The 25,989-nt window shown below is 46.9% G+C and overlaps 1 protein-coding gene across 3 annotated transcripts in view; it reads right to left on the reverse strand.

Moving 5' to 3' along the window:
• Positions 1 to 25,989, reverse strand: part of LOC144752187 (rho GTPase-activating protein 20-like) — a 499,614-nt gene that overhangs the window by 62,352 nt on the left and 411,273 nt on the right. For all 3 annotated transcript variants that reach the window (XM_078640127.1, XM_078640125.1, XM_078640126.1), the window contains 4 exons: positions 18,837 to 19,022; positions 17,755 to 17,930; positions 9,156 to 9,317; positions 4,630 to 4,739 (listed from right to left, as the gene is read on the reverse strand). In XM_078640127.1, coding sequence (XP_078496253.1) covers positions 4,630 to 4,739; positions 9,156 to 9,317; positions 17,755 to 17,930; positions 18,837 to 19,022 — 634 coding nt within the window. The remainder of the gene's footprint in view (positions 1 to 4,629; positions 4,740 to 9,155; positions 9,318 to 17,754; positions 17,931 to 18,836; positions 19,023 to 25,989) is intronic.

Consider the following 25,989-nt stretch of genomic DNA (forward strand, 5'->3'; position numbering starts at 1 on the left):
AGACCAAGAAAACTCTTCGAGATCTTAAAACAACAGTCTAATAAACTAGCTAAAACCTCTCAAGAGAGCTCAAAAACTCCCATAAGCTGCGAGCAGTTCTCTTCATTTTTCATGGAAAAAAACAAACAACTAGAAGATGAGCTCACAAGTGCAGCAGCTAACCTCACGACACTTCCCTCACCTATAAATGAAGCCAAGGCGACAACTGAAGACCCGCATACAAAAAATCAAGCAAATTGGGACACATTTGAACTATACGACCAGGGAAAGATCGCCAAAACGCTAGCAGAACTCAGACCGAACAACCACTATCAGGACCCTCTACCGGCAAAGTGTGTAAGAGAAATCAGCCACACCCTAATTCCTATCTGGACTGAGATAATAAATGCTTCACTTGCACAAGGGTCCCTCCCTGACTGCCTAAAAACTGGGCAGGTAGTTCCCATCATCAAAAAACCGACAGCGGATGCAACAGACCCGAAGAACTATCGACCAGTGACCAACATCCCTCTACTTGCCAAACTTATTGAGAAATGCGTACAGGGCCAACTGAGTCAGCACATCGCTAAGTTCTCATTACTAGATGACTGCCAATCAGGCTTCAGAACTGGGCATAGTACTGAAACGGCGATCCTGCATATTATTGATGATGCCTTACAGGCCCTAGACCAAAATCATGCATGCCTACTGATCCTATTAGACCTATCATCAGCATTTGACACTGTAAATCACGAATTATTGATGACCAGGCTACGTGACAGGATGGGCTTATCTGGAAACGTACTGAATTGGTTTAACTCCTTCCTACAGAACAGGACACAACTATTCCTAGTCAACCAAGTAATCTCCTCCCCGTGCCCTAACACTATAGGGGTCCCACAAGGCTCAACGTTATCCCCAGATCTATTCAACTTGTATGTTGAACCTCTCACGGAGATTCTCCGTAAATCAAAGATCTCCTATCACATGTACGCAGACGACACGCAAATATATATGAAGATCGCCTGTCGGGATGACATTGACCTAATGAATGAAACATTAAAGCGAGCGTTACAATGGCTAACAGCTAATCATCTAAAACTTAATGCCGACAAAACAGAATTCCTACTAATATCACCTGGAAGGAGTCAACCAGAAGTAAAAGATTGGACTAAATTGGTAACTGCTCTGAACTGTACTCCGATCCTAATCAACTCAGCCAAATCACTAGGAATCACATTAGACCAGAACCTTGACATGAAAGACCACATCAACACAATGGCCAAGAGCGCCCGTTTCCACCTGAATTATCTAAGAAAATTGAAACCCTTTATCTCAGAAGCAGATCTAAAATTGGCTATCCAATCTCTGGTGATCTCGAGAATTGAATATGGCTGCACCACGTTAGCTGGCCTACCAAAAACATCTACTGCACCACTGAAAGCCTGTCTCAACACCGCGGCAAGACTCATCACGGGAACGAGGAAATTCGATCACATATCTCCCTACCTAAAGGCACTAAACTGGCTACCCTACGAAGCGAGAATTAAAATGAAGATGGCCTGTATTACCCACAAAGCGGTTCACTACAGCACGCCTAGATATCTAGCCAAGAAAATTAAGCTATCGGGAGGCAACAGACCAACGAGAAGCGCCAAGGAGCTGCTACTACGACCGGCCTTCTTCCGGAAGAAAAAGAACTATGACAGAGCATTCTCCGGAGCCGCCCCCAGAGTCTGGAATTCACTCCCTCCTAACATCAGGGTGATTCAAAACACTGTAAAATTCAAACGGGAACTCAAGAATCACTTGATGAGTAAATACCCTACATAGAGACACATACCGACCATTAGTATGAACACTCTAGACAAAGAAGATCGGACTCATCATCAATATTCTGAAGATCAATTTGACAATTACAATGACATGATCAAACAGAGGCTACACACCTTAAGGTCACCTCATATATATGTAAACTCTACACTATATCTCACAACCATGATGATATAATTCTCTACCCCACCTGGTTTATCTTTTTAATCCTTGCCTCAAGCTATACCTAGCCAACCCATATTGCTGATTATTCATGTAACTGCACTGATAATACTATGCAACCCTACCTCAGCCAAACCTGACGATATGACTACGACACAAGCCAAGCCTATGCACCTCATAAGGCTAATGTCACAGGCATTTGGAATATACATATATTTATTTAATCACCCTGATACCATATCGCCTACTACCTCATATATGTGTGTTATCATAATCTGCTACTATAATATCAATCTGTAATTTGTAATCTTTTTATGTTTTTTATGTTTCTATGTTTTTATGTTAAGCGCTCTGATACCCACGGGCCTTGTCCGCGCTATACAAAACTCTACAAATAAATAAATAAATAAATAAATGAACCAATATTTATTGTGATATTTATTGTGATATTTATTGTGATATTCATTCCTGAAGTTATTCTATTTATTAGTACTATTTATTACCAGAACTGTGTGTCCAAAAGAAATGTATATGTGCTTTCCCAGTCAACCTTATTTACAACAAAGAGCTTTTATATAAAGGAATCGTATTTTTCTACAGCAGTGGTGTGGTGTCCTTCTTTTTGGTGTGGATGTACAAGGAGTTATTATTGGGTCAAAGCCGGCTTAACACTACAGCCTTCACCTGCCTTGTCACTTGAGCCAAGCTACCCCCCCTTTGTGCTGGGCTTGCCCATCGCAGGTCCAACACTTCTCCACTCAGTTGTGTTATGAAATGACTCAGTGTCCCCGGGATACATCCTTTCATTTCAATATGATTTCTTTTACGTGTTTTTCCTCACGTGTGTTGAACTAGGACTGCAAAGCCCAGAATGCACTAGATTATTGAATGAAAACCCAGGCCTGAAAAGAAGGTTTCGGAGTGGCATAGATTTCGTTTGCCAATTCTTGATACTAGACTAAATTTTGCCGAACTAAAGTTATTGGAACGCATGCAACGTAGCCAGCGGTTAAAATGACACCTGTTTTTCAAAAGTACAATAGGTACGTCTCTGATCACTGTAACGCGTTAAAAGATCTTCTTCAAGGGGGTGACGCTTTGCAAGTAGGATCTGCAGGGGATAGGTTTGATTGTATTACTGTGGCCTCCTGGAGCTGGAAGAGGTGTCATTGGTAGCTTGATAATAAACTACAACTTGAAACCCAGCTTTGTCCACACTACTGCTTCTCTACAATTACATTGGACTTGTATTATTTGGAAATAATTATGTTTGTATGTCTGTTTCTCACAGAGAGCGCACAAGGTGTTATTTGTTGAAAATCTAATAAAGCAATGAATCACAAAAATATGATTTTCACTTTTGAAACATTTAGGTATTTTCCTCTTTTCCTGGTTCATTACTTTTTATGGCATGCCATGTATATTTCACTGACGAGCCACAAACAACGAAACATGTCTTGGAACATCTTGACCAGTTGTCTCTTCCCACCTGGCTTACGGAAGCACTACACTGACGCTAATAATTGTTTGGGGGAGAGGTGGTGCTTGTCGACTGATTTGTTGTAGCTTCAAAATGCTTATATCATGGGCGACATTTTCAGCCGTTACTTAGTTTTTTTTAGCAAACATCCCAGGGCATGCTGGAACTTGTAGGCTAGATAGAGTCAGTTATTGCTGCAATGCTGAATCCTGGTTCATGTGCACAGTGCAGATCAGTTGCTGTTCTGATGCTGTAGGTACCAATGCCAGGTACATAGAATCCACATGTTAAGCTGTCATGTTCCATGTGTGCCTCAGAGAGCGAGGATTTTTCTTGAGGCAATTTTAGTGGCTGAGAGGGATTGATTATCTTAACAACGTAAATATTCTTGCCACTAGATTCCAGTCCATAGAAATTTTTTTCCACGAGCCCCCATAGACAATAATATTTTTTCAAATCTTGTATTTTCAGTGATATGACCACCGAAGGCACTGATATTATATAAAACAGAGCTTTGGACTATACCATTTCCCGCTGAATGGCACTATTTCGCTCCATGTGTTCCCATACCTGGTGTGTTACGCAGTTTGGTGCTTACTTTCCCTCCATGTTAAAGAGCAGTAGATGTTTCAGCATCCAGGCTAACGTGCTGCATAGCTAAATACATATAAGGTCCCAAAGGCGATACAGATTGCAATGCAAATGCATGTTTGGTATAGTAACAGCTGGTGAGTAGCATCTTGTACCTTCTAAAGATGGTCTTATCAGTTGTAACGATCTCTTTTCCATGTACAAACACATAAGCCCTTACAAGTTATTAAAAGTCTAGAGCACCAATCTCAGAATTTGGTTTTCTATTGATTGGTGAAACATTGAGCAAAAGTTGCTGTGCATAGATTGAGCAGCAGAGCCTAAGAATTGACGCTTTTCATTGCCAACATAAACCATAAAACAGAGGCAAGTGATGTGACCTACTAGGTGCATACAGTGGGAAATATTCCTGCATCTTATAGAACTAGTCAAATAATGTTTCCAAAAACTGAGCAAGAGTACAGTACATAAAAGCCAACATTATTGTAACTCTATGCTAATGCGACTAATGAGGTTCATTCTGCCTTGCCTTGTCACTACAGTGCCACACTTCTGCAAACCGGCCAATGTATCATTTCACAAACCTTTTAATGGCTTCAGTTTTAGGCTCCAGGTGCTGCATATCCAAGGTCTCCATCCACAATCCGTACATGTCTGAGGATAGAACACTGTCAGGTATATTTCGCAGAAAATCCTGAATTAAATGTACACACACAGTGGGTTGGTCAGTTTCTTTTTCATTTGTTAAAAATGGCACTATATTACTATCATATAAGCATAATGATCTACAACAAAAACAAGTTTGTGCTAGTGATCTGCTTCTCAATTACACTGAGTGCCATTGACAGACTAGCTTTAGCTTCATGGTATGTGTTGTGATACCATTAAGCTCATATGTACATGTCTACTGCCAAAATACTTATCATTCAAACATGTCGATGCGTTTAAGTTCTTACAATCCAAACCTACTTGTCATCTATGACTTAGCATACTTGGGGCAGCTGCTTCATAGTCAGCCTTGCATTATGCCAAGTGCTGTAGGAAGATATTGTATACAGACAGTAGATATTTTGGCAGTAGATTCCTTGCGGACTACTTTTTGAAGTACAAATACTGAATATCAACTCCAAAATACAGAATTACCATACTTTTGTGGTCACACTATTGGGATGACAAACATATTGTAGAAGCAAATACCAATGCTAAGTTTATTGTTTCTGTACTTTTCACAATAATATCGATAAATAAAGTATTGTAGTTTGTTATTTTTGTGAAACTATTCTATTTAGAAATATAAATTAAATGAATATTTTATTATAATATAACTGTGAATATTTTTTCCGGTTGCAGTGACTATTGAGATATTGGATGGATAGTGTTTTATTTATCATACATGTTATTTAATATTAATTGCTTATTTTATGTACATTTATTTATTGTTTAATTATTTACATATTTGTTTTTCATGCAGCAAGTTACTTACTTTCGGTAACGCATTATCTGGTAGAGAGAGGATCTATCCAGATTCCTTATCTTTTAATTTCCCAGGCGTCAGACAGGATCTGGAAGATTTTTCCACGAGTAATACTCTTGCACCGCTAGGTGGCGTCAATCAGCTCCGCGCTCTTTCGTCCTTGCTCGAAGTGGAGTCTGCGTCACCTTTACAGGTGCCACCTCAGCGCGTTGACATCAGTTACTATTCACGGCTTCACACGCCAGGAGTACAGAGTCATGAAGTACACTGACACTGGTGTGTCCAAACGAGGGCCCTAAAAGAATCAGCCTTGACCCTAGGAACTCGTCTTCAGAGTGGGGAGGATGGGTGGGTCAGTAAGGAATCTGCGGCTATATCCGGACAAATTCTAAACAAAAAAATCTTGCAGGACTGAACAGGCGAAGTGCCCGTCTCTACGCATCTGACTGTCCAGGTAGTAGTGTTTAGTAAACATGCGCAGGGACGCCCATGTTGCTGCCTAGCAGATGTCCAGGACTGGCACTCCACATGCTAATGCAGTGGCTGCAATTTTAGCACTTGTCTAATGAACCCTTAAGCTCTCAGAAGGCTGCTTCTTGGACTAGTGCGTAGCAGATTTTAATACAGAGAACAACCCTGCGCACTGCTGGGTAAATGTAAGAATAAAAAGAAGAACATCAGAAAGGGATGTAGAAAGAGGATCAATAGACTGTGGAGGGGTGCCTGGCTGCCAGAATAACATTGCAGACTTTGTTAGGAAGGCCGAAAACTTTCAATCGCTGCCACTCAATCGCCACGCAAAAAGGTGCAGAGTTAGCAGGTTTGGGTGGTTGGCCCTCCATTGATGCTGCGGCAGAAGATCCTCCTGAAGAGGCAGCCTGATCGGAGAATCGATGCTCATGCTGAGAAGCTCAGGATAGCAGCCTCTCAACGCCCAGTCCAGACCCACAAGGATGACTTGAGACAGGTGGTGTCTGATCTTTTTGAGAACTCTGGGCAGAAATGATATCGGTGGAAATGTGTACAGGAGGCCTGAGCTCCACTCGAGACAAAAAGTGTTGCTGAGCGAGAGCCACCTGGGAAACTCCAGCATGCAAAACTGCTGACATTGCGCATTCTCCGCTGAGGCGAACAGATCTAACCAAAGCTCTCCCCACTGCTGCAAGGGATCTTGTGCCCCCAGTGGATAGAGACCCCATTCGTGAACCTCTAGGCATTGATGGCTAAGTTTGTCCACTCTGGCGTTCAGGGATCCTGCAACGTGTTGAACCACCAGGCATATGCCCTGCTGTTCTAGCCATTTCCAGAGTCGCAGAGCCTCTTGGCAAAGGGTCCACGACACGAGCCCCTCACTGTTTGATACCGTACCACATGGCGGTAGTGTTGTCTTTAGAACACTGGTACCTTCCTTCCCTTGACGGAGGGTAGAAAGGCTCTCAATGCCAGTGGGATCGCTCAGAGCTCCAGCATGTTTATGTGGAGTCTAGATTCCGCCAGAGACCAGAGTCCTCTGATCTCCAACTCTCCCATTTGGCCACCCCATCCCAGGAGTGGCACATCAGTCACTACTGTGAGATCTGGTTGGGAAAGGGAGAGAATTCTGCCTCTGACCCAATTGTGGTTTGTTAGCCACCACTGCAAGTGTTTTTCAGTTCCGTCCGAGATCTGGACTAAGTCGGAGAGATTCCCCTGATGCTGCACCCACTGGAACTTGAGGTCCCACTGCAGAGCCTGCATATGCCATCTGGCATGCGTTACTAGCAGGATGCAGGAGGCCATTAGGACTAGCAGCCTCAGATTCATTCTCACTGAAATCTAGGATAGCGGCTGAAACATTGGGATCATAGCCTGCGTATCCTGGACTCGCTGCTCGGAAGGATAAGCCTTGGAACAGCTAAGATGAAAGGGAGCGTCTGAGAGGGAGTCAGGTGTGACTTTGGCACATTGATTGTGAACCCCACCGGAAGCAGAATGTTCGCTGTAGTCAGGAGGTGGGACATGACATCCTGGGGTGAACCTGTCGTCGAGATTGGGTACGTCTGGCACCCCTGATCTGTGGAGATGAACTGCAACCACCGCCATCACGTTGGTGAACACCCGAGAGGCACTGGTAAGGCTAAAAGAAAGCAAGATTAATTGAAAGTGCTTGTGGCGTACAGTAAAACGCAGGTAACACCGATGGGCAGGCAGGATGGGAATAGGAAAATACGCATCCTGCAAGTCCAATGCTACCATCCAGTCCCCTGGGTCCAGGGCAGAAAAAACCTGAGGCAATGGCACCGATTAAAGAAAGTAAATTTACACATTTGTGTAAGTTTACGACTTTTCGGTATTCACAAAGGTTCAGTTAGACCAAAAGTCTAACCTTACTACTTTTCGGTATTCACAAAGCTAACTTAATCCTCGTAAAGTTAGACTTTTGGTCCAAGTTTACCTTTGTAAATACCGAAAAGTAATAAAGTTAGACTTTTGGTCTAAGTTTACCTTTGAGAATACCGAAGAGTAGTAAACTTACATAAAAGTGTCAGTTTACTCAATTTTTCAAAATTGGTTTGGAATTTTACTTGTTTTGTGTTTTAACTTCAATTCTGTTTGAGTGCTACATAAATACTTTAGACATTCCCTCAAAATTAAGCCTGTCTGCTTTTGTGCCTAGCTGTCAGACAGTTAAGTACAGGTTTATTTAGTGACTTTTGTGATTCACCCTGACAACAATTGAGCTTATTATCTGAGTGGGGCAGGCACCTCTCTTAAATAATAACCACATTTCCTACAATTCCACTTGAAATCATGGAGTGCACACAGTTTTCCTCTGATGACAGACAGCTTCCAGTAAGACCCAGGAACTAATTTGACAAGGACAGCAAATCAGGTCTCTGAGTGAGTGTGAAAGGCAGTGGTGGCTGCTATGTTTTAAAAGTAGTGAGGCACATACAAAATTACATTAAATCCTTTAAAAATAAATGTACCTGGCATGATGATCTTCTGCAAGTACACGTTCGGTAGCAAACTCACCTGTAGTGCCACCTGCCCCACACTGGATTGATGTGATGGACACTAGCATTGAGGTAATCCAAGCAGTGCAGTTTAGCTGCTTAAAATTCTAAACAGCATAAGAGTAGTGCTAGGAGTGTCTGGAGCAAGCAAACACAGTGCTCCATTGGACACCTATGGGGCAGTGCCTCTGCTTCTCAGCTGCCTTTCAGCTTTTGATTGCAGAAGCCTGAACAACGCATGTCAGCCTGCCACAGTGAAAACGAAGGCCAATTTGGCATGCACAGTTCAGTTAACACAGCCTCAGGTCGTCCTACTGAACTGCTGTGATGCAGTGGGGGAGGTCAGGGTGTCAACATCCCCACGTCCCTATGGACGAACCGCCTCTTGTGAAAAGCATCATATGTAAGCTAACATACCATTGTAGCATCTTTTAAAATAATTTAACACACTAACATTTAGTGTATGTATATAATTTTCCAAATGTTTCCCTGTCTACTATAATTAGTGATTTATTATAACATCAATGTCATTTTGATTTAGCATCATTTTTGTAAATCACTTCCCTTGTTTATTAATTTGTTGTCTGTACTGAAGGCTGTCACAGCACATCTTGTTCAATATCGCTTTGGAGTAACTTACTGTAATGACAGCAGCAGCCACAAACACAGATTCCCCGTCCATGTGCACATCATCACCCGAATTGAGCTTCTCCTTCAGCTCCTTGCAGGTCTTTGCATTGGCTGAGCGCCTGAAGATGCCCTTGGTGGAAGGTCCTTCATGATACAGCAGCATGAGCATATCCTAGTGGGCAATGTTAGAGAGGTAAATAGAGGAGAAAGTGTCCATCCACACACAACAATATGACATTCACCATTCTCTTTGCATAAAAACTATTATCAAGTCCCCATTGAGCTGTCACCTCAACAACAAACCGGTAATAAGCTGGTCTGTACATGCATTTTGAAGCTTTCTTTCGTCTGTAGAGGTGAAAGTCAGGAATCCGTGTCTCTCAAATCTGAGCCGGTGGTTTCCAGTGCTCGGCACCGCACTTAATTGTCAACACTGGCACTTATGATAGCCTCCGACATGGTGGCACTGTTTGTCTAATTTAGAGATGAGCACAACAACAGTTGTTTATTAATTCAATTTACATTAAGAATGACTACGCCCACTGAGGGTGTTACCTAAATGCGTTTATGCTTGTATTGTCTGGCTGTGAAGTTACTGTCATTTATCCTACTGAACCGTGCTGCTGAGGCCTTGAACCGGCCCTCGAGGGGAGCTGCCTGCATGTTCTCATCTCCTTTATGTTGTTTGTTTGCAACTTGTAAAATCCCAAACAATAATAATAAAAAAAAGGAATGATTAATACCTGCCGCCGAAACCATTCTTATAGCTTTGGGGGCCTGGAATAGTCTGACTTGTCATACTTGTAAAAGTGTGATGGTTAGTAGTTATGTTGGTACTGTCTTTGGCAGCACTGGCCAGGGCAATGGGTGGTGCAAGTTGCAGTGGCCTCCTGGCACTTATTTGTTTTAGAAATTAAGCACTGGTGTCTATTGACAAGAGCATACAGTGTGTGCGTGTGCAAGTGTATGTGCGCACGTGCATGGCAGGTGTGTGTGTTTTTGGGCGTGTACGCAACAGGCCAGGATCTGAGAAAAGAAACTAGTGCCTCAACCCTACCTGTGAAACAAAGGGGAACTACGTTGCAGGAATTGATTTAATGATGGTGATGCAGGGAGCCATAATCCCCCTTTATCACCAAAGATACATGGTTTTATTTATACCGAAAAAATGTATTTTTATGCAAGTGCACAGTAGACTAAAAACTCATGAGTGCTCACTGAAACATCTTGGTTTTTCGGGATCAGGAAGTGACCCTGCGATGAAGCATAGAGTGGGTGAGGGTCATAAACACACTTGTGTTGTTAGTCGCCGAGGGAATACAAAGGAGGTAGGATACCCATATGTATGATACATTCAGTTAGGGAGATTGTATCCTACAGCTCTTTCATTTTTCTCCCCTTCCTAAATGGCTGCCTGGGGGGGGGGGGGTTGTTCAGGTTTTTGTAAGAGTAGATGCAGGGAGCCTAGCAGTAGTCCTAAAGAGGGATCATGGGGGCTGGTTTCAATTGATGCAGGGTGACAAAGTAAACAAGCATTGGCATAGCCAATAGGTCTCGCTTTTGGGACCTTATAAGTATTTAGTTATGCAGCACAATATCCTTGGTACAACAACATCAACTGCTGCATGGCTAAACACTTATAAGGTCCCAAAGGCGAGACCTATTGGCTATGCCAATGCTTGTTATATACAGAGGGGTACTTATTTTGTACCAATCACTGACCGATGTTAATGTAAGGGTTGTAGATGGTGGGTTGCGCATGCCTTGTTTTCATTTCCATTATAATGACAATAATCCTTTCTTTGACCCTGTGCTCAATCAACGTGGACTGTATTATAGTGAATACAAGGGGCTTAGATAAAGAAATAGGAGAGGCGAGGAGGAAGGGAAACTGGGGTAAGGAACAGCCGACGGAGGAGAACAAGACGGAGGGCATTGCTGTGGGGAGGGGGAGGAGAAATGCGACACGGCGGGCAGGGGAGGGGGCGGAGCGGGGAGAGCGGCGATGAGGGTGTGAAGGTCTCACATGAGGGGGCGTGGTATCTTAAGTCGTGTTGCTTTGGGAGGCAAGATTTTAAAAAAGCGCCATACTGAAAGAAAGGCGTGCGCTGCCTTGTTGAAAGTGAAAGGTGCTGAAAATAAACATATGCAGTGGCACTACTGCTGAAGCGCAAGTGCGGAGCTGGTTAAAAAACCATGAGTAATTGAAATTTAAGGGAGCCTGCTGTGAGGAAAAAAAGCCTTGCCCGCCATTGTTTGTATGCGCTGTGCTTTGCTCAAACATGAAGCACGACGCCCAGGCGATGAGGAGTGCACGACCCCAGAGCCTAACCCTGCTTGGTGTACATTTAAGAACTCCGTTTGGTCTCTCATGAAGGGGCGTGGGATCTTAAGTTGCGTCGCTGTGGGAGGCAAGATAAAAAAACAAGTTAAACAAGTTTTAAGAGGAGACGCGGCCCTGAAACTGAAAGTACGGCCGACCGGCCGTGAATAATTAGGGGGTGAGAAATGCGCTGGGAGGGCTGCCTTTGATGTGGTAATGCGAGGCAGGGAGGCAGGCGGCTGGTGGCATTGTGCACGCGCTTTTTAGGGCTTGCGCTTGCGCAATGACCTAAAAAGCACATGCACTGCAAGAAATCGCCAGTGGAATCGCCAGTTCAGTAAGCTCTCGATAAGCCCCTATATATCTCGCTCCCGCTCAATGCGCATGCGCATTGAGATAGGTCGCTCGACCTAAAAAGGAGACAGGTGATTTCGGTAACATAATTTACTCAGGCATATTAATGACCTAAAGAACTGTTGCTCTTGTGCTTGGGGAAGGGTCTAAATTCATAGCATTGCAAACTGAAGAGCAAAAAGGGCACAGGCCTAGATAGTTACAGTAGAAAGTGTCTGAATATCCTTGTAGGTAGACATTCCTCAGCTCTCAGGGAAAGGAGCCTAATCCAAACAATTTTTGTTTTGGGATTTTCTTTAAACATGGAACAACTCACGACTGATAATCATCAATAAGTGTTCAGCACTGCAAGCAGAATTTCTAGTTTTCTAGGCATTTGACCCTCAGGAACTGGCCTGAGATGTACAACTCTATCCACAAGAACTCAAACCAGTGCTGCAGAGGCCGACGACTGATCCATGACGATGTTTATTTCTGATGTCGGAGTCAATTACGGCGTGCTCTACTTGATTTGCTTGATATAGAAATAATTTGTAATTCACCCACCATTTGAGAGAGGATTAAATGTGTTTGTGAACCCTTGTCTTCTTATGCATACTGCTCAGTCTATAAATGTAAAGATGGCCTTGAACATATCTGGTTTTGTGTACTCTAATGTGAAACTATCAAGGTTATCTTAATGTGTGAGGATTTTTCCATTTGTTTTCACCAACAGAACGCTAAAAATCTAACAGCATATGGTTGTATTGATATTCCTGAAAACAATGACAAAATAATATATATCCTGAGGAAGGCTGGCAACTTATTTCCATCAGAAACACAGCTCACGCTGATTCTACTCATTACATGTCAATTATATTGAGCATTACGATAATGATTCCAGAAAACACGTGGTGGAATTTGATGAGTTATTCAAACAGCGAATAGTGTTTTTATGTGTGTTGCACCACTTTATTGGGTATAAAAGCATTAGTAGTTATTGACATTTTTGATTTATTCTGACTTATCTAAGATTTTGGTAATTAGATGATTGTGTCCATTCTACGGTGATGTGATTCTTATTGGTAGCGTTGGTTATGGTTATTCTGGTAAAGTCATACATTGGCCTGTGCGATTATTCAACTACACTAGTGTGTTGTGAAATTGAGTCTATTGAGGTGTAATTTAATTCTGAACTTGGCTGATACCTCATTTCATAGATCACAACCTCTTTAAAAACTCATTTTATATGTCTTCAACTGCACAGAGAGGCACTTGATAAAGGAAGGCACTTCAAACCAGTTCTCATGCCTGCAGAATTCTGGAAAAAGAAATAATGTAGACTGTTGTTCCTCTACATTCCCACCTTGGATAATCTCACCTCGATCCTGCTATGTGTTTGTTCCCACATGCAAGCGCTCAAGCTGCGATTGCAAATTCACTCTGCACTACGTGTAACTGGGGTCTTAATATGGCACTTGCATGAGTACTGAATATTGGAAATACGTTTAGAAATTCATAACGGGTAAAGTATTTATGGGCTATTCCTGGGGTTGACTCTGGATCCCCAACATTCTAGCCATGTATTTCAAATGTAAAAGAAAACCTTAGGGTAGATAATTGCCTTTTTAAAGCGGGGGGTTATTAACCAGCCCATGTTAATGCCAGTGACCAGTGCCACCTTCCACTCGCTAGGCACCTTGAATGGCCTTTATAAGGCAGGGGAGCACTTCAAATAATTATGCTGTGTCATCACGGATGTGAAAAAGATTCCAGTGGGAGAGGTGAAAAGGGGGCAGATGAGTACACGAAGATCCTAAATGCCTCGGGCTCATACAGAACTTTGGGGTAGCATCTGTTATAGTAGGGAATGGCAGACCTACTGCAATGTTCAATAGAAGAACGCCTGCCTCTTCTGCGCCACTGTCCCTTTTTCTACCGCTGTCTTCTGTACTTGGGGCACACCTGATACCAGGTGTAGTGGTGGGCTGCTGTAAACCAATAACCGCCCCTGTCCCTCTTCCCAGGCTCTTGCAAATAAGTAAGAACGAATCAGCGCGCTCTGACACCTTTGGGTAATGTTCGTGCTATATAAAATCGCATTAAATAAATAAATAAAATACACACTAGAATAGATAATTTCCTCTGTTCCCACACCATTCTCCTGCAGGTATCAGACACAACGTATTTAGGTAAAATGCCCTCGGACCACAGTCCACTAGAGATGGTCCTAGACTGGGGCCATGTTCCCACACCTGTAACGACTTGGAGAATGAATCCACAAATAGTAGAGGATGGGCCCTTGAAAGCGCAATTATCGGATACGATCACTGAATATTTTTCCAGGTATGCTGGTACCACCTCATCCCCACTAGTTGAATGGGAAGCGTTCAAGGTGGCGGTGAGAGGTACATCTATTGGAACTACGGTAGTTGGTGAGACAAGCAATAGTGCGTATCTTGTGGAGGGGCAGCTGGGATCGCTAGAAAAAGAAGCAGCCAAGACCTCAGCTAAGGCAGATAAACTACAACAGGCAAGGATAGAACATGCAGACCTATTGGAGAAACCACGAGTGGTAGACTATAGATCATATGTGCAGAGAACGCATGTAAAGGCAGATAAGCCAGGCACACTGTTAGCTCATATCATACACAATCAGCCCCAAGCCACCCCTATAACCAAGATTCACTCCCCATTTGGTGAAGTGGTGGATACTCAACTAACGATCAATGCGGCGTTTCACAAATATTACAGTCACCTATATAGTGTACCTGAACGTGTAGACAGGCAAGAAATAGTGGAATTCCTTCGTGGTGTGACCTTACCACAGCTGGATGAAGCAGACAAAGACAACTTAACTTCACCGATCACCACGGAGGAAGTTCAAGCGGCTATACGCGGCCTTCCACCGAACAAGACTCCTGGCTTAGATGGCCGACCAACACAATTTTACGCGGCATATGCCAAAGAACTGGTACCTCAATTAAGTAAGGTGTATGAAACCGTATTGAAGGAAGGATCGCTTCCCCAGACTACAAAATAGACACTGGTGATATCATTACTGAAACCAGGCCGGGATGCTACTGATATCACAGCATATCGACCCTTATCACTTTTACACACAGATTACAAAATATTGAGCAAAATCTTAACTGCACGTTTAATGCCATGCCTCAACAAGTTAATACATGTAGACCAATGCGGGTATGTGCCACGAAGGAGCACACCGCGTAACATGAGGAGGCTGTATCAAGTAATGTGTCCCCCCCCCCCAACCAATACCCGGCAGCAGGATGTCTGTCCCTGGACATGAGACAGGCATTTGATACACTGAGTTGGGAGTATATGCTAGAGGCATTAAAACGATACAGCATACCAAGTGAATTTCTGACCTGGATCCGACTACTGTATGGCCCGGGTACGTTCGGGCAAACATATTTCTAGGGAGTACAAAATCTTCCGCGGTACAAGGCAGGGGTGCCCGCTATCCCCTATGCTTTTTATATTAGCACTGGAACCACTGGAGCACATATTGCGCACATCGGCACAGGACTGGGGTATACCCATTGGGCCACTGATGCATACAGCATCATTATATGCCGACAATATAACATTATATACTAGAGATTTGCACAGTGGGCTACATGTGGCGGCAGCCCTTTTTGCAAAGTTTGGTAGAGTGGCCGGTCTACATATTAATTTTGATAAGTCAATAGCCTTCTTCTTCAAACAAACCGAGGCTCCGCACATGCATGACTTTGGGGACAGCAGAATACAAATAGCTCAGAGCACCTTCAAGTACTTGGGAGTGCATATATACCGAACGCAGCAAGACACACTAGATGGTAATGTACAAAAGAAAATAGCCTCATAAAGATCGCAAATAGTGTTCTGGATAATACCACCGCTCTCTGCCACGAGCCGCTTGGCTATTGTGAAAATGGTCACGTTGCCTAGAGTATTGTATTACTTCACAACAATCCTGCTACTAATGCCTATGAAAGTGTTCAAGGTACTAGACTCATTGCTGATAGAATTGGTATGGGGTGTGGGTAGACGTAGGGTGGCACTCAAGAAACTAATACTGCCAACAACAGAAGGTAGAATGGGAGTCCCTGATTTTAAGACCTACTGCATGGCGAGACAGTTACAATGGCTCTCATACTGGCTAGCAGGTCGAAATCTGCCAGAAATCGGTTATGCGCCCAGAATGCTAGAACAGGGCAGATTGCACGCCAAATTAAACAGCCCGCACCCAATTAATATTGCGGACTCCCCGCTATTGCAGATAGCATTGAAATATTGGAGATATGCTGTAAAACATACGAAACCACATCTATCTTATGCGCCAAACACACCGTTGTTGGGACTGCCGATACCAACGGGAACAGTTATGCGGGGACAAATGTCCAGCTGGGAGGAGGGAGGAATTACAAAAGTAGGAGGGCTGTTCCAGGAGGGTACACTGATGTCCCTTGCAGACTTTGTTAGCGCTAATGGCTTCCCGGATACTTTATTCCTATTACACACGGGTATATCGCACCTTGTGCGTAGGGAATGGACACCTGACGGGCAAGAACCACCAACTAATAGACTAGTCTACATACTGTATTTAATGGGGAACAGCAGGCACTTGACACAATGACTGTGCGTGGGCATTAGAGAGACACAGACCTCTCCATTAGGGACCTTGCATGACAAGTGGGAGGCAGACATGGACACAGAACTGACAGATGGGGAATGGGAGTCACTCTTGGCCTACTCGAAAGTAGTGTTGCGTAATGCGCTTTTTAAATTTATACAATACTTAAGAATGCAAAGGGCACATCTAACACCACACAGAATCCACAAAATGTTCCCCACAGCGTCATCAAGCTGTCCGAGATGTATAGAAGAAGACGCAGGGTTTATGCATATGTTGTGGACATGCTTGGCACTAACACAATACTGGGCGCAAGTGCTGACGGATGTGGTAGGCGGTCAGACGTGGAATACTGTGAAGAGCTGCATATTGAGGGTATATCCTAAGGAGCCGGGATATAAAGTGCAGACATGATTTGCGAACTTAGCGCTACTGCTGGCAAAGAGGCTCATCTCTAGAAGGTGGAAAGCAGGAAGACCGCCAAAAATAGACACATGGAAGGAGGGGTAGAAGTGGAGCCTAGCTAAAAGTGCTGTGTTACGCAGGGAAGAGCAGTGTGGACAGAGGGAAATACCCACAGCAATGGCCTGGGATATGCTTTGTGAGGCATTTAAAACGTGGGATGGGACTATCCGAGCGTCAGAAGAAAAAACGGGAGTAGACACACCCTTCAGTTATCCAAGCGTTGGGGATGCATGAAGGGGACACTCCCGCAAGTAGTAAGAGCTAACAGAGCAGAGAAAAGTAACATGCACAGGTGTGAACTGTAAAAGTACTGTAGTAAACTGTAAGGCGCAATCTATTCTGCTGTTAAATATCAGGTACATAGTAGTGTCTGGGTGGGTATACTTGGGCGAATACAGGCTGGGTTTCCAGTTAGTCAGTTTTGTTAAGTTTAATATAAATAAACACGGCGTAATCCAATTGCAGATTAATGTATGCAGGAAGACAACACAAGCTGTACGACAGACAATGGGTATAGGAATATGCGCCCCAATATACAAGATGTGACTAAAAATTGTAACTACATAATCCAGAATCCCGGAGCTAGCCTATAATTGAAGAATTAGATATCATTATTGCTTAAAAACAAATGGAAGTATACATGTGTTAGAAAAAATGCAATAAAGTTTGTGTTAAAAAAGGTCTCTTTTAATGTGCCTGCATATTGTATCTCGCACCTCTGCTGCTCCAGTATTGTGTGTAGGTGAAACGTCAGCAGTACAGCATGTTGCTTTCAATACACCAAGGCTTTGCCTTCCATGAGGCCTTACATTATCAGACAGAGTACAGCATGTGGTCTGTGCTTACTATGATGGGCTTGGGGAGGCTTCCATTGGGGCAGACTGAGGAAAGAGACAGCCCAAATAGTTTCCGCCGAGTAGTGGGAGAATGGGAAGCGGGGCTGCCACCAGGTGAGCTGCCACTCCGTCGAAGCGCCCAGTCAATGAGGGATTTCTTCCTTCTTGAGTGCTTCTGGGTGAATTCTGAAAGAAACCATACGAGTCTGATAAAGAAGATAGACTAAAATATAGACGTGTAGTGAAATTAACATGTTACAAACCCTGATAGCGGTGCACCACTGAATCTGAGTCCCAGTAGCTAGCAAGTTAGAACTCTCATAGTTGAGCTGGGAACATTTAGCACTGCCACTCACTGATGGTGGTTCATGCTTGGCAAGTTGTTTCTGGGTTGAGCTTGGTCGTATAAAAGGAAATCCCTTCTCACTGAGACAGACAATGAAATGGGCAGTCATCAAATGGAAAGGTCTTGGGAAGGGAAGCAACGTAGACTACGCCAGGGTTACCCACCCCCACCGTACATCTACCCTCACTATAAGATTGTTAAAAGTCTTGTCTTGTTCTTCGTGGCTTTTCCACTTCCTGATCTGCCACCATAGAGCAAGAGAGCATTACATTGCTTGTGCCCCCTCATTCGTTGTAGGGAAAAGCTATGTACGCAAGGTCTGCCTACACACCCAGAAAGCTGGTATGGTTTTCTGCTGGCAGAGATTTAAGCCAGGTACTGCACACCTTTACATATTCTGTTGTATTTAGCAACAGGTAGTAAGGAAGATTACCGCCTGCTGCTATGTTACTGTTCTTTGATATAAGCTAGGCTACAAATTCAAATGTAGGAAATCAAACTATGCTGCCCTTTCCTTGAGAGCGTATTATCCTGTTTGTTAATATACAAGCATTTGTTACTGTCAAAATATAGTTTGTATGTCATACAGAGGCACAAGAGCATTAAAAAAGCATTCTTTCTTAATTGTTACGAAATCTTGTGGTTTATGATAGCGGCTTCCCATTTTTAACAACAACTGCCATTCGGCGTAATTGATAATGAGATTCTATCTTTGAGTATCCAAGTGTCAGTCTGCTCTTCCTTACCTCTCCTCATTTGCATTGGAGCCTGGGGTCTAGGTTTCAGGATGAATTGGCATTTACTGTCCTTGGGTATCTTTTCCACCAGAAAGGACTCAAACCCTTCACCTTGCAGAAAGTTGTTTGTCCCTTGGCACTGGTCTGCGAAGTCGCGTAGACAGTTCATTATGATGCTGAATGGGTATTCGTGGCCTGCAGAAGTACATTTAAGAAGGTGTGAAGAAGGCTCTACAGCTGACGTAGCCAGCAAATCAATATTACCTGAAAGGATTGCCCGGGCATACAACTACTGGAGCTTCACCCCACACACAGATTCATAGGGCTGTTAAATACACGAGGTGCCACCTGTTTACACATCACAACTACTAGTGTAGGGCTACGTTGCTTTAAAATTCTATATTCCATTAGCTTAAGTTAGGTTTCAACTATATGTACAAATGTAGCATCCCACCAGAAGCTCAGCCCTTGCTCCTCTCAGACTCCGACATGACTCCGGTGGACTCCTCACTCTCACATTTCAACTTACATCACACACTCCAGAGAAGAACAAACCCAACAAAACTACAGGCCAGAGCAGAGCACGGGATCACAGAGAACAGGACACAAAACACATCTCTCCTTAGCAAGAACAAACAACAGGAAAGTTCATGCATTGATTCACAACTCCACCCACAGACAAAATTTAAAACATCAATCACAATAAAAGCCATGTCACATTAGATATGTATTGTACCATGATAAAACACACAATCTAGATTCGCACAGACCAAAACTTCATTACAAGAGAAAATCTCAAAATCATGCAAGTCTAGATAAAAGACAGCAACACTTTACACAGGAGTAAGGCCAAAATCACATTTAACACTGGCAAACACATATTAACACCAATGTTATAAGGGATGCTTGAAACAAAAATACGCACAACTAAAAAACTTAGGGCCACAACACCGAGCAACAATGATGGGCTCCCATCTTGTAATGGTTCATGAAGGACATCCTAACACCTATATTCCACCACCATAATCAAAGTGGAATTACAAGAGTTTAGCGAAACCCCTAGAAGCACAAGTTACTACTTGTGTAACGATATATCTGTAAGAGACATTAGTTAGTATTAGATTCCTTACCTTAGAATATCCCCAGCCGTCAGACTGGATCCGGAAAATTTTGCGTAGCAGTACCCTTGCGCGTCGGTAGGCGTCGTCTGCGGCTCCGCGTCCGTCGTCGGCGTCATGGGCGCCGTGATGACGTCGTCGGAGTACTTAGACGCCGCCTCCGCGTGCTGACGTCAGTTCTTAGACACAGCTTTTCCGCGCCAGAAACGCAGAGCCATGTCAAAAACCAACACTGGTGCCATGAAAACTAGGGCCCTGAAGGGGACAACCCTAACCCAATATATTGGTTCGCAGAACGGGGAGGATGGGTGGGTCGGTAAGGAATCTAATACTAACTAATGTCTCTTACAGATATATCGTTACACAAGTAGTAACTTGTGCATCTGAAAGAGACACGTGAGTATTAGATTCCTTACCTTAGAATAGATACCCCAGCAATACCAACCCCGGTGGTGGGTCTGCGAACCAATAATCACACCAGAAAGTCCTGGAGGACGGAACGGCCAAAGAAGCCATCCCTCCGGACTTGGCTGTCCAGGCAGTAGTGTCTAGCAAATGTGTGCAGCGATGCCCACGTAGCTGCCTGACAGATGTCTTGTAAGGGCACACCCCTGCCTAGGGCAGTGGTAGTAGCCGTGGCTCGGGTGGAATGAGCCCGCAATCCAGCAGGGGGCTCCTTCCTAGCCAAAGAGTAGCATGCCTGGATACACAAGATGATCCACCGGGAGATGGTCCTCTTGTGCACCGCTTTCCCCTTCTTAGCGCCCACGTAACCAACAAAGAGTTGGTCATCCACCCGGAACTGGCGTGTGCGATCCAGATAAAACGAGAGCGCACGTTTTGGGTCCAGACGGTGGAGCCGCTCTTCCTCTTTAGAGGGATGCGGTGGCGGGAAGAAGGTTGGCAAAGTGATAGACTGCCCGATGTGAAAGGCCGTGACAACCTTGGGCAGGAAGGAAGGACGAGTCCTTAGAACAACCTTGTCCGGATGGACAGAGAGGAAAGGAGGTTTAGAAGATAGAGCCTGGAGCTCACTCACCCTCCTGGCAGAGGTGATGGCAACCAGGAAAGCAGTCTTCAAGGTCAGAAGGCGAAGAGGACAGTTGTGAAGTGGCTCAAAGGGAGCGCACATCAGGAACGTCAAGACCAGGTTCAAGTCCCACTGAGGCATCACAAACGGAACAGGAGGAAACGTGTGAGTGATGCCTTTAAGAAATCTGTTAACAATAGGGGGCTTGAACAAAGAAGGCTGATCAGGTAGCCTGAGAAAGGCTGAAAGGGCAGAAAGGTAGCCCTTGATAGTGCCCAGAGCAGAGCCCTGCTGGGCAAGAGAAAGAAGGAAGAGAAGAACCTCAGAAAGAGGGGAAGAAAGAGGATCCACAGCCTTTGCTGTGCACATGCCACAAATCTGTTCCACCTGCAGGCGTATACCGACTTTGTGGAGGGACGCCTGGCTGCCAGAATAATGTTACAGACTTCAGGAGGCAAGTCAAATGGCCTCAACTGTCGCCGCTCAATCTCCAAGCATGGAGGTGGAGACTGGACAGGTTCGGGTGGAGGACCGTCCCCTGCTGCTGCGACAGAAGGTCCTCCTGAAGAGGCAGACGAACCGGGGGATCGACTGACAGACTGAGTAGCTCTGGATACCAGTACCTTCTCGCCCAGTCCGGAGCCACAAGGATGACTTGGGCCCGGTCGCGCTTGATCTTCTTCAGCACTCTGGGCAGAAGTGGTATAGGCGGAAAGGCGTACAACAGACCGCAACTCCACTCGCGACGAAAAGCGTCTCAGAGCAAGTGCCGCCTTGGAAATTCCAACGCGCAGAACCGATGACATTGCGCGTTCTCTTCGGTGGCGAATAGATCTAACCAAGGCTCTCCCCATCGCTGAAAGAGGCCTTGCGCCACGTCTGAGTTCAGACGCCATTCGTGATCCATCATGCACTGACGGCTGAGCTCGTCCGCCCTGGCGTTCAGAGAACCCGCCAGGTGTTGAGCCACCAGGGTCATGCCCTGGCGTTCCAGCCATTGCCAAAGGCGAAGAGCCTCTTGACAAAGGATCCACGACCCCACTCCGCCTTGTTTGTTGCAGTACCACATGGCGGTGGTGTTGTCCGTGAAAACCTGCACTACACACCCCCGGACAGAGGGGAGGAATGCCTTCAGTGCTAGACGAATCGGCCTGAGCTCCAACAGGTTGATGTGGAGCCGGGTCTCCGCCGGAGACCAGAGGCCTCTGATCTCCGCCTCTCCCAAGTGGCCTCCCCAGCCCTGGAGGGACGCGTCCGTCACAACTACGTGCTCCGGTTGGGGAAGGGAGAGGGATCTGCCGCTGACCCAATCGCGGTCCGTAAGCCACCACTGCAGCTGTCTCGCAGTGCCCTCTGAGATCAGGACGTGGTCGGAAAGGTTGCCCTGATGCTGGGCCCACTGAAACTTCAGGTCCCACTGCAGAGCCCGCATCCGCCACCTGGCGTGATGCACCAGTAGGATGCAGGAGGCCATCAGCCCCAGAAGCCGTAGCGTCAACCTGACTGAAACCCGGGATAACGGCTGAAAGATGGGAATCAGAGCCTGAATGTCCCGGACCCGCTGTTCGGGTGGATAAACCCGAAACCGCGCCGAGTCCAGAACCGCTCCGATGAAGAGGAGCTTCTGAGAGGGGCACAGGTGTGACTTTGGCACATTGATGGAGAACCCCAGCTGGTGCAGGAGGTCTGCCGTCGTCTGAAGGTGGCCGACGACTGTCTGGGGCGAGCCCGCCTTCAACAACCAGTCGTCGAGGTAGGGGAAGACTGAAACCCCTAACCGACGCAGATGAGCTGCGACCACCGCCATCACTTTCTTGAACACCCGTGGGGCGCTGGTAAGGCTGAATGGGAGCACGGTAAACTGAAAGTGCTCGTGGCCTACCGTGAACCGCAAGTAGCGCCGGTGGGCAGGCAGGACGGGGATATGAAAATAAGCGTCCTGCAAGTCCAACGCTACCATCCAGTCTCCTGTGTCCAGGGCTGCAAGGACCTGAGCCAGTGTCAGCATCTTGAACTTCTCCTTCCGGAGGAAGCCGTTGACGTTCCGTAGGTCCAAGATAGGGCGTAGGCCCCCTTTGCCCTTCTTGGGTACCAGAAAGTAGTGGGAGTAGCAACCACGTCCTACTTCTGGCCCAGGAACGCACTCGATGGCCCCCTTGGCCAAGAGGGCCGTAACTTCCTCCTGCAGAAGTCGCAAGTGATCCCCCGACACACGGTGGTTCTGCGGTGGCATGGCTGGAGGAGTCGCCTCGAAGGTGAGGGAGTAGCCCCTTCGGACGATTTGCAGCACCCACCTGTCCGACGTGACAGTGCGCCAGTGGAGGTGGTGATGGCGAACCCTGCCTCCAACTGGCGTCACATGGGCCTAAAAACACGGACTAGGAAGGTTTTGAGGCGGATGCTGCGGGGGAAGGTGTGGACTGACCTCGCCGCTGCCCCAGACCGCCCTGACGGCGGTTCTCACGGCCGCCACCGCGTTGGGTATTACCCTGCGGCGCGTGGCTGGCGGCGCGTGTGGGCGCACCCCTTCCGTGGCCACGAAAGGAGTGGTAGGCTGCCGTTTGCTGGCGCTGGCCAGAAAGGCCTAAGGACATGGCCGTAGCCCTGGAGTCCTTAAAACGCTCAAGCGCATGGTCTGCCTTGTCGCCAAAGAGGCGACGGCCATCGAACGGCATGTCCATAAGCGTGTTCTGGACATCTGCCGAGAAGTTGGCGGACCTCAGCCAGGCGTGGCGTCTGACCACCACCGTCGTAGCCATCGCTCTGCCCAGCGAGTCGGTGGTATCTAGCCCACACCTGATGGAGTACTTTGCTGCGTCCCGGCCCTCCACAAGGGCTTGGCCGAGTTTGGCCCGTACCTCCAACGGACACTCTGGCAGCACTTCCGCGACCTTATCCCACACTGAGTGGGTGTAACGTCCCAAGAGACAGGCGGTGTTGGAAGACCGCAAGCCTAGGCTCAGGGATGAGAAGATCTTCTTCCCATACTGGTCATATCTCTTGGATTCCCGATCCGGCGGAGCCAACGGGAATGCGGTTTGGGAATTGGAGGCCTGGATGACCAGGCTCTCGGGAGTGGGGTGGGTGGACAGAAAACATGGGTCGCCCGGGGCTGGGCGGTGGCGTCTGGCCACGTTCCTATCTACGGGCGAACCCGTAGCGGGCCTGGACCAAGTGCCCAAAAGAACGTCCGTCAAGGCCTCATTAAAGGGCAGCAGAGGCTCGGCCGAGCTTGACTGCGGTTTAAGGACCTCAGTGAGGAGGTTAGTCCTCACGGCCGCGACGGGGAGCTCAAGGCCCAAGGCCTTGGCAGCCCTCATCAGCACCACACTATAAGTTGCCCCCTCCTCCGAAGCCACGGAAGGAGGGGAGACAAAACCAGTGTCTGGAGAGCTGTCCAGGCCACTGGCATCCCCAAGGTCTCCTGACCAGTCCTCATGAGACTGACACTCCCTGGTCAGAGGGTCCTCAGACCCCTCCCAGCCCTCCTCATCACCCATCTCCTGAGATTCATGGTCCTCAATTAATGGGGCCTGCTCATAAAAGTGAAATTCACCAAACGACGTCTGGAGCGGCTCCCATCGGGGCCGTCCCGACGTCGGAACAGGAATGGGGGCAGGACCGGGGCCGGCGCCGCCCGGAGCCGGCGCAGGAGGCGACACCTGAGCGTCCGATGCCGGGGAGGTCGTCAGATCCACCGGCGACGAACCAGATCCCGAAGAGGGCCCAGCGGCGCCGGGCCCGAAGGCGCCGGCGGCATCGGGACAACTGGACCACTCGGCGCCGGCGGCGTCGGGATAACCGGGACCTGCGGCGCCGGGCCCGAAGGCGCCAGCGGCGTCGGGGCCGAAGCACCCGACGGCATCGGGGCCGGAGCCGCCGACCCGCTAGGGCTCCCAGACGGGTCCGCTGGGCCCGGAGGCGTCGCGGAACCCGTCGGAGGAGAGAGTTTCCTCATGGCCATGAGGAAGCGCTCGATCTCCTCCTGCGTCGCGTTCAGCCCAGATACCGGAGGGTGTGGAGCCGAACGCGGCGCCCGCGACTCCGACGGAGCCGCGTGGGTGGTGTCACCCGAACCCCCGGCCGCATCGCGCAAGCGTCGGGGGGAGTCCGAGGAGCGATGACGCCGCTTGGACTTCTTGTGCCTCTTACCTGACGACGACTTCGACCCGGAAGAGTGAGGCCTACTCTCGGAGCTGTGGTGGCTCCGGGCCCGCGACCTGTCCCTCGACCTCCCGTGGGATCGGGACCTCTCACGGCGCGGAACCGACTGTCGGAGTTCGAGGCGCCTACGGGACCGCTCCCGCCTGGCTTTTGAAGAAAGGGCCCGACAGTCGGAGCAGGCCTTGTCGTCGTGGTCGACGCCCAAACACGACAAACAGACGCGGAGAGGATCCGTGACCGACATCAGCCGGTCGCAATCGTCACAGTGCTTGAAGCCGGGCATCCCTAAGGCACCGATTCGGAGTCGAGAGACTTCGAAACAGGATCAAAAAGGATCAAAAAATTTAGTCAAAATTGACTAGGGTTACTGCTTTTTCCAGATCTGCGCTTGCTGGCGCGGAAAAAAGAAGAACTGACGTCAGCACGCGGAGGCGGCGTCTAAGTACTCCGACGACGTCATCACGGCCCCCCCGACGCCGACGACGGACGAGGAGCCGCAGACGAGGCCTACCGACACGCAAGGGTACTGCTACGCAAAATTTTCCGGATCCAGTCTGACGCCTGGGGATATTCTAAGGTAAGGAATCTAATACTAACGTGTCTCTTTCAGATACATTCAACCTGTAATCACTTGCATAAATCTGAATTATGCACAAAATGTGGACACTGAGCCATCCGAACACCCCCATATAGTAGAATTACCAGGCATAATGATAATTTTAAATAAAACTAGAAGAATCCAACCTGCTAACAACCCATTAACGTGAAACTACCACAAAAATTATGAAACATCCCAAGAATTAAATCTGCCACTAGCTCTTTACTGTGAAATTATCAGACATAATGTAAA

Source organism: Lissotriton helveticus, chromosome 4_2 (assembly GCF_964261635.1).
Source record: "Lissotriton helveticus chromosome 4_2, aLisHel1.1, whole genome shotgun sequence".
NCBI classification, from domain to species: domain Eukaryota; kingdom Metazoa; phylum Chordata; class Amphibia; order Caudata; family Salamandridae; genus Lissotriton; species Lissotriton helveticus.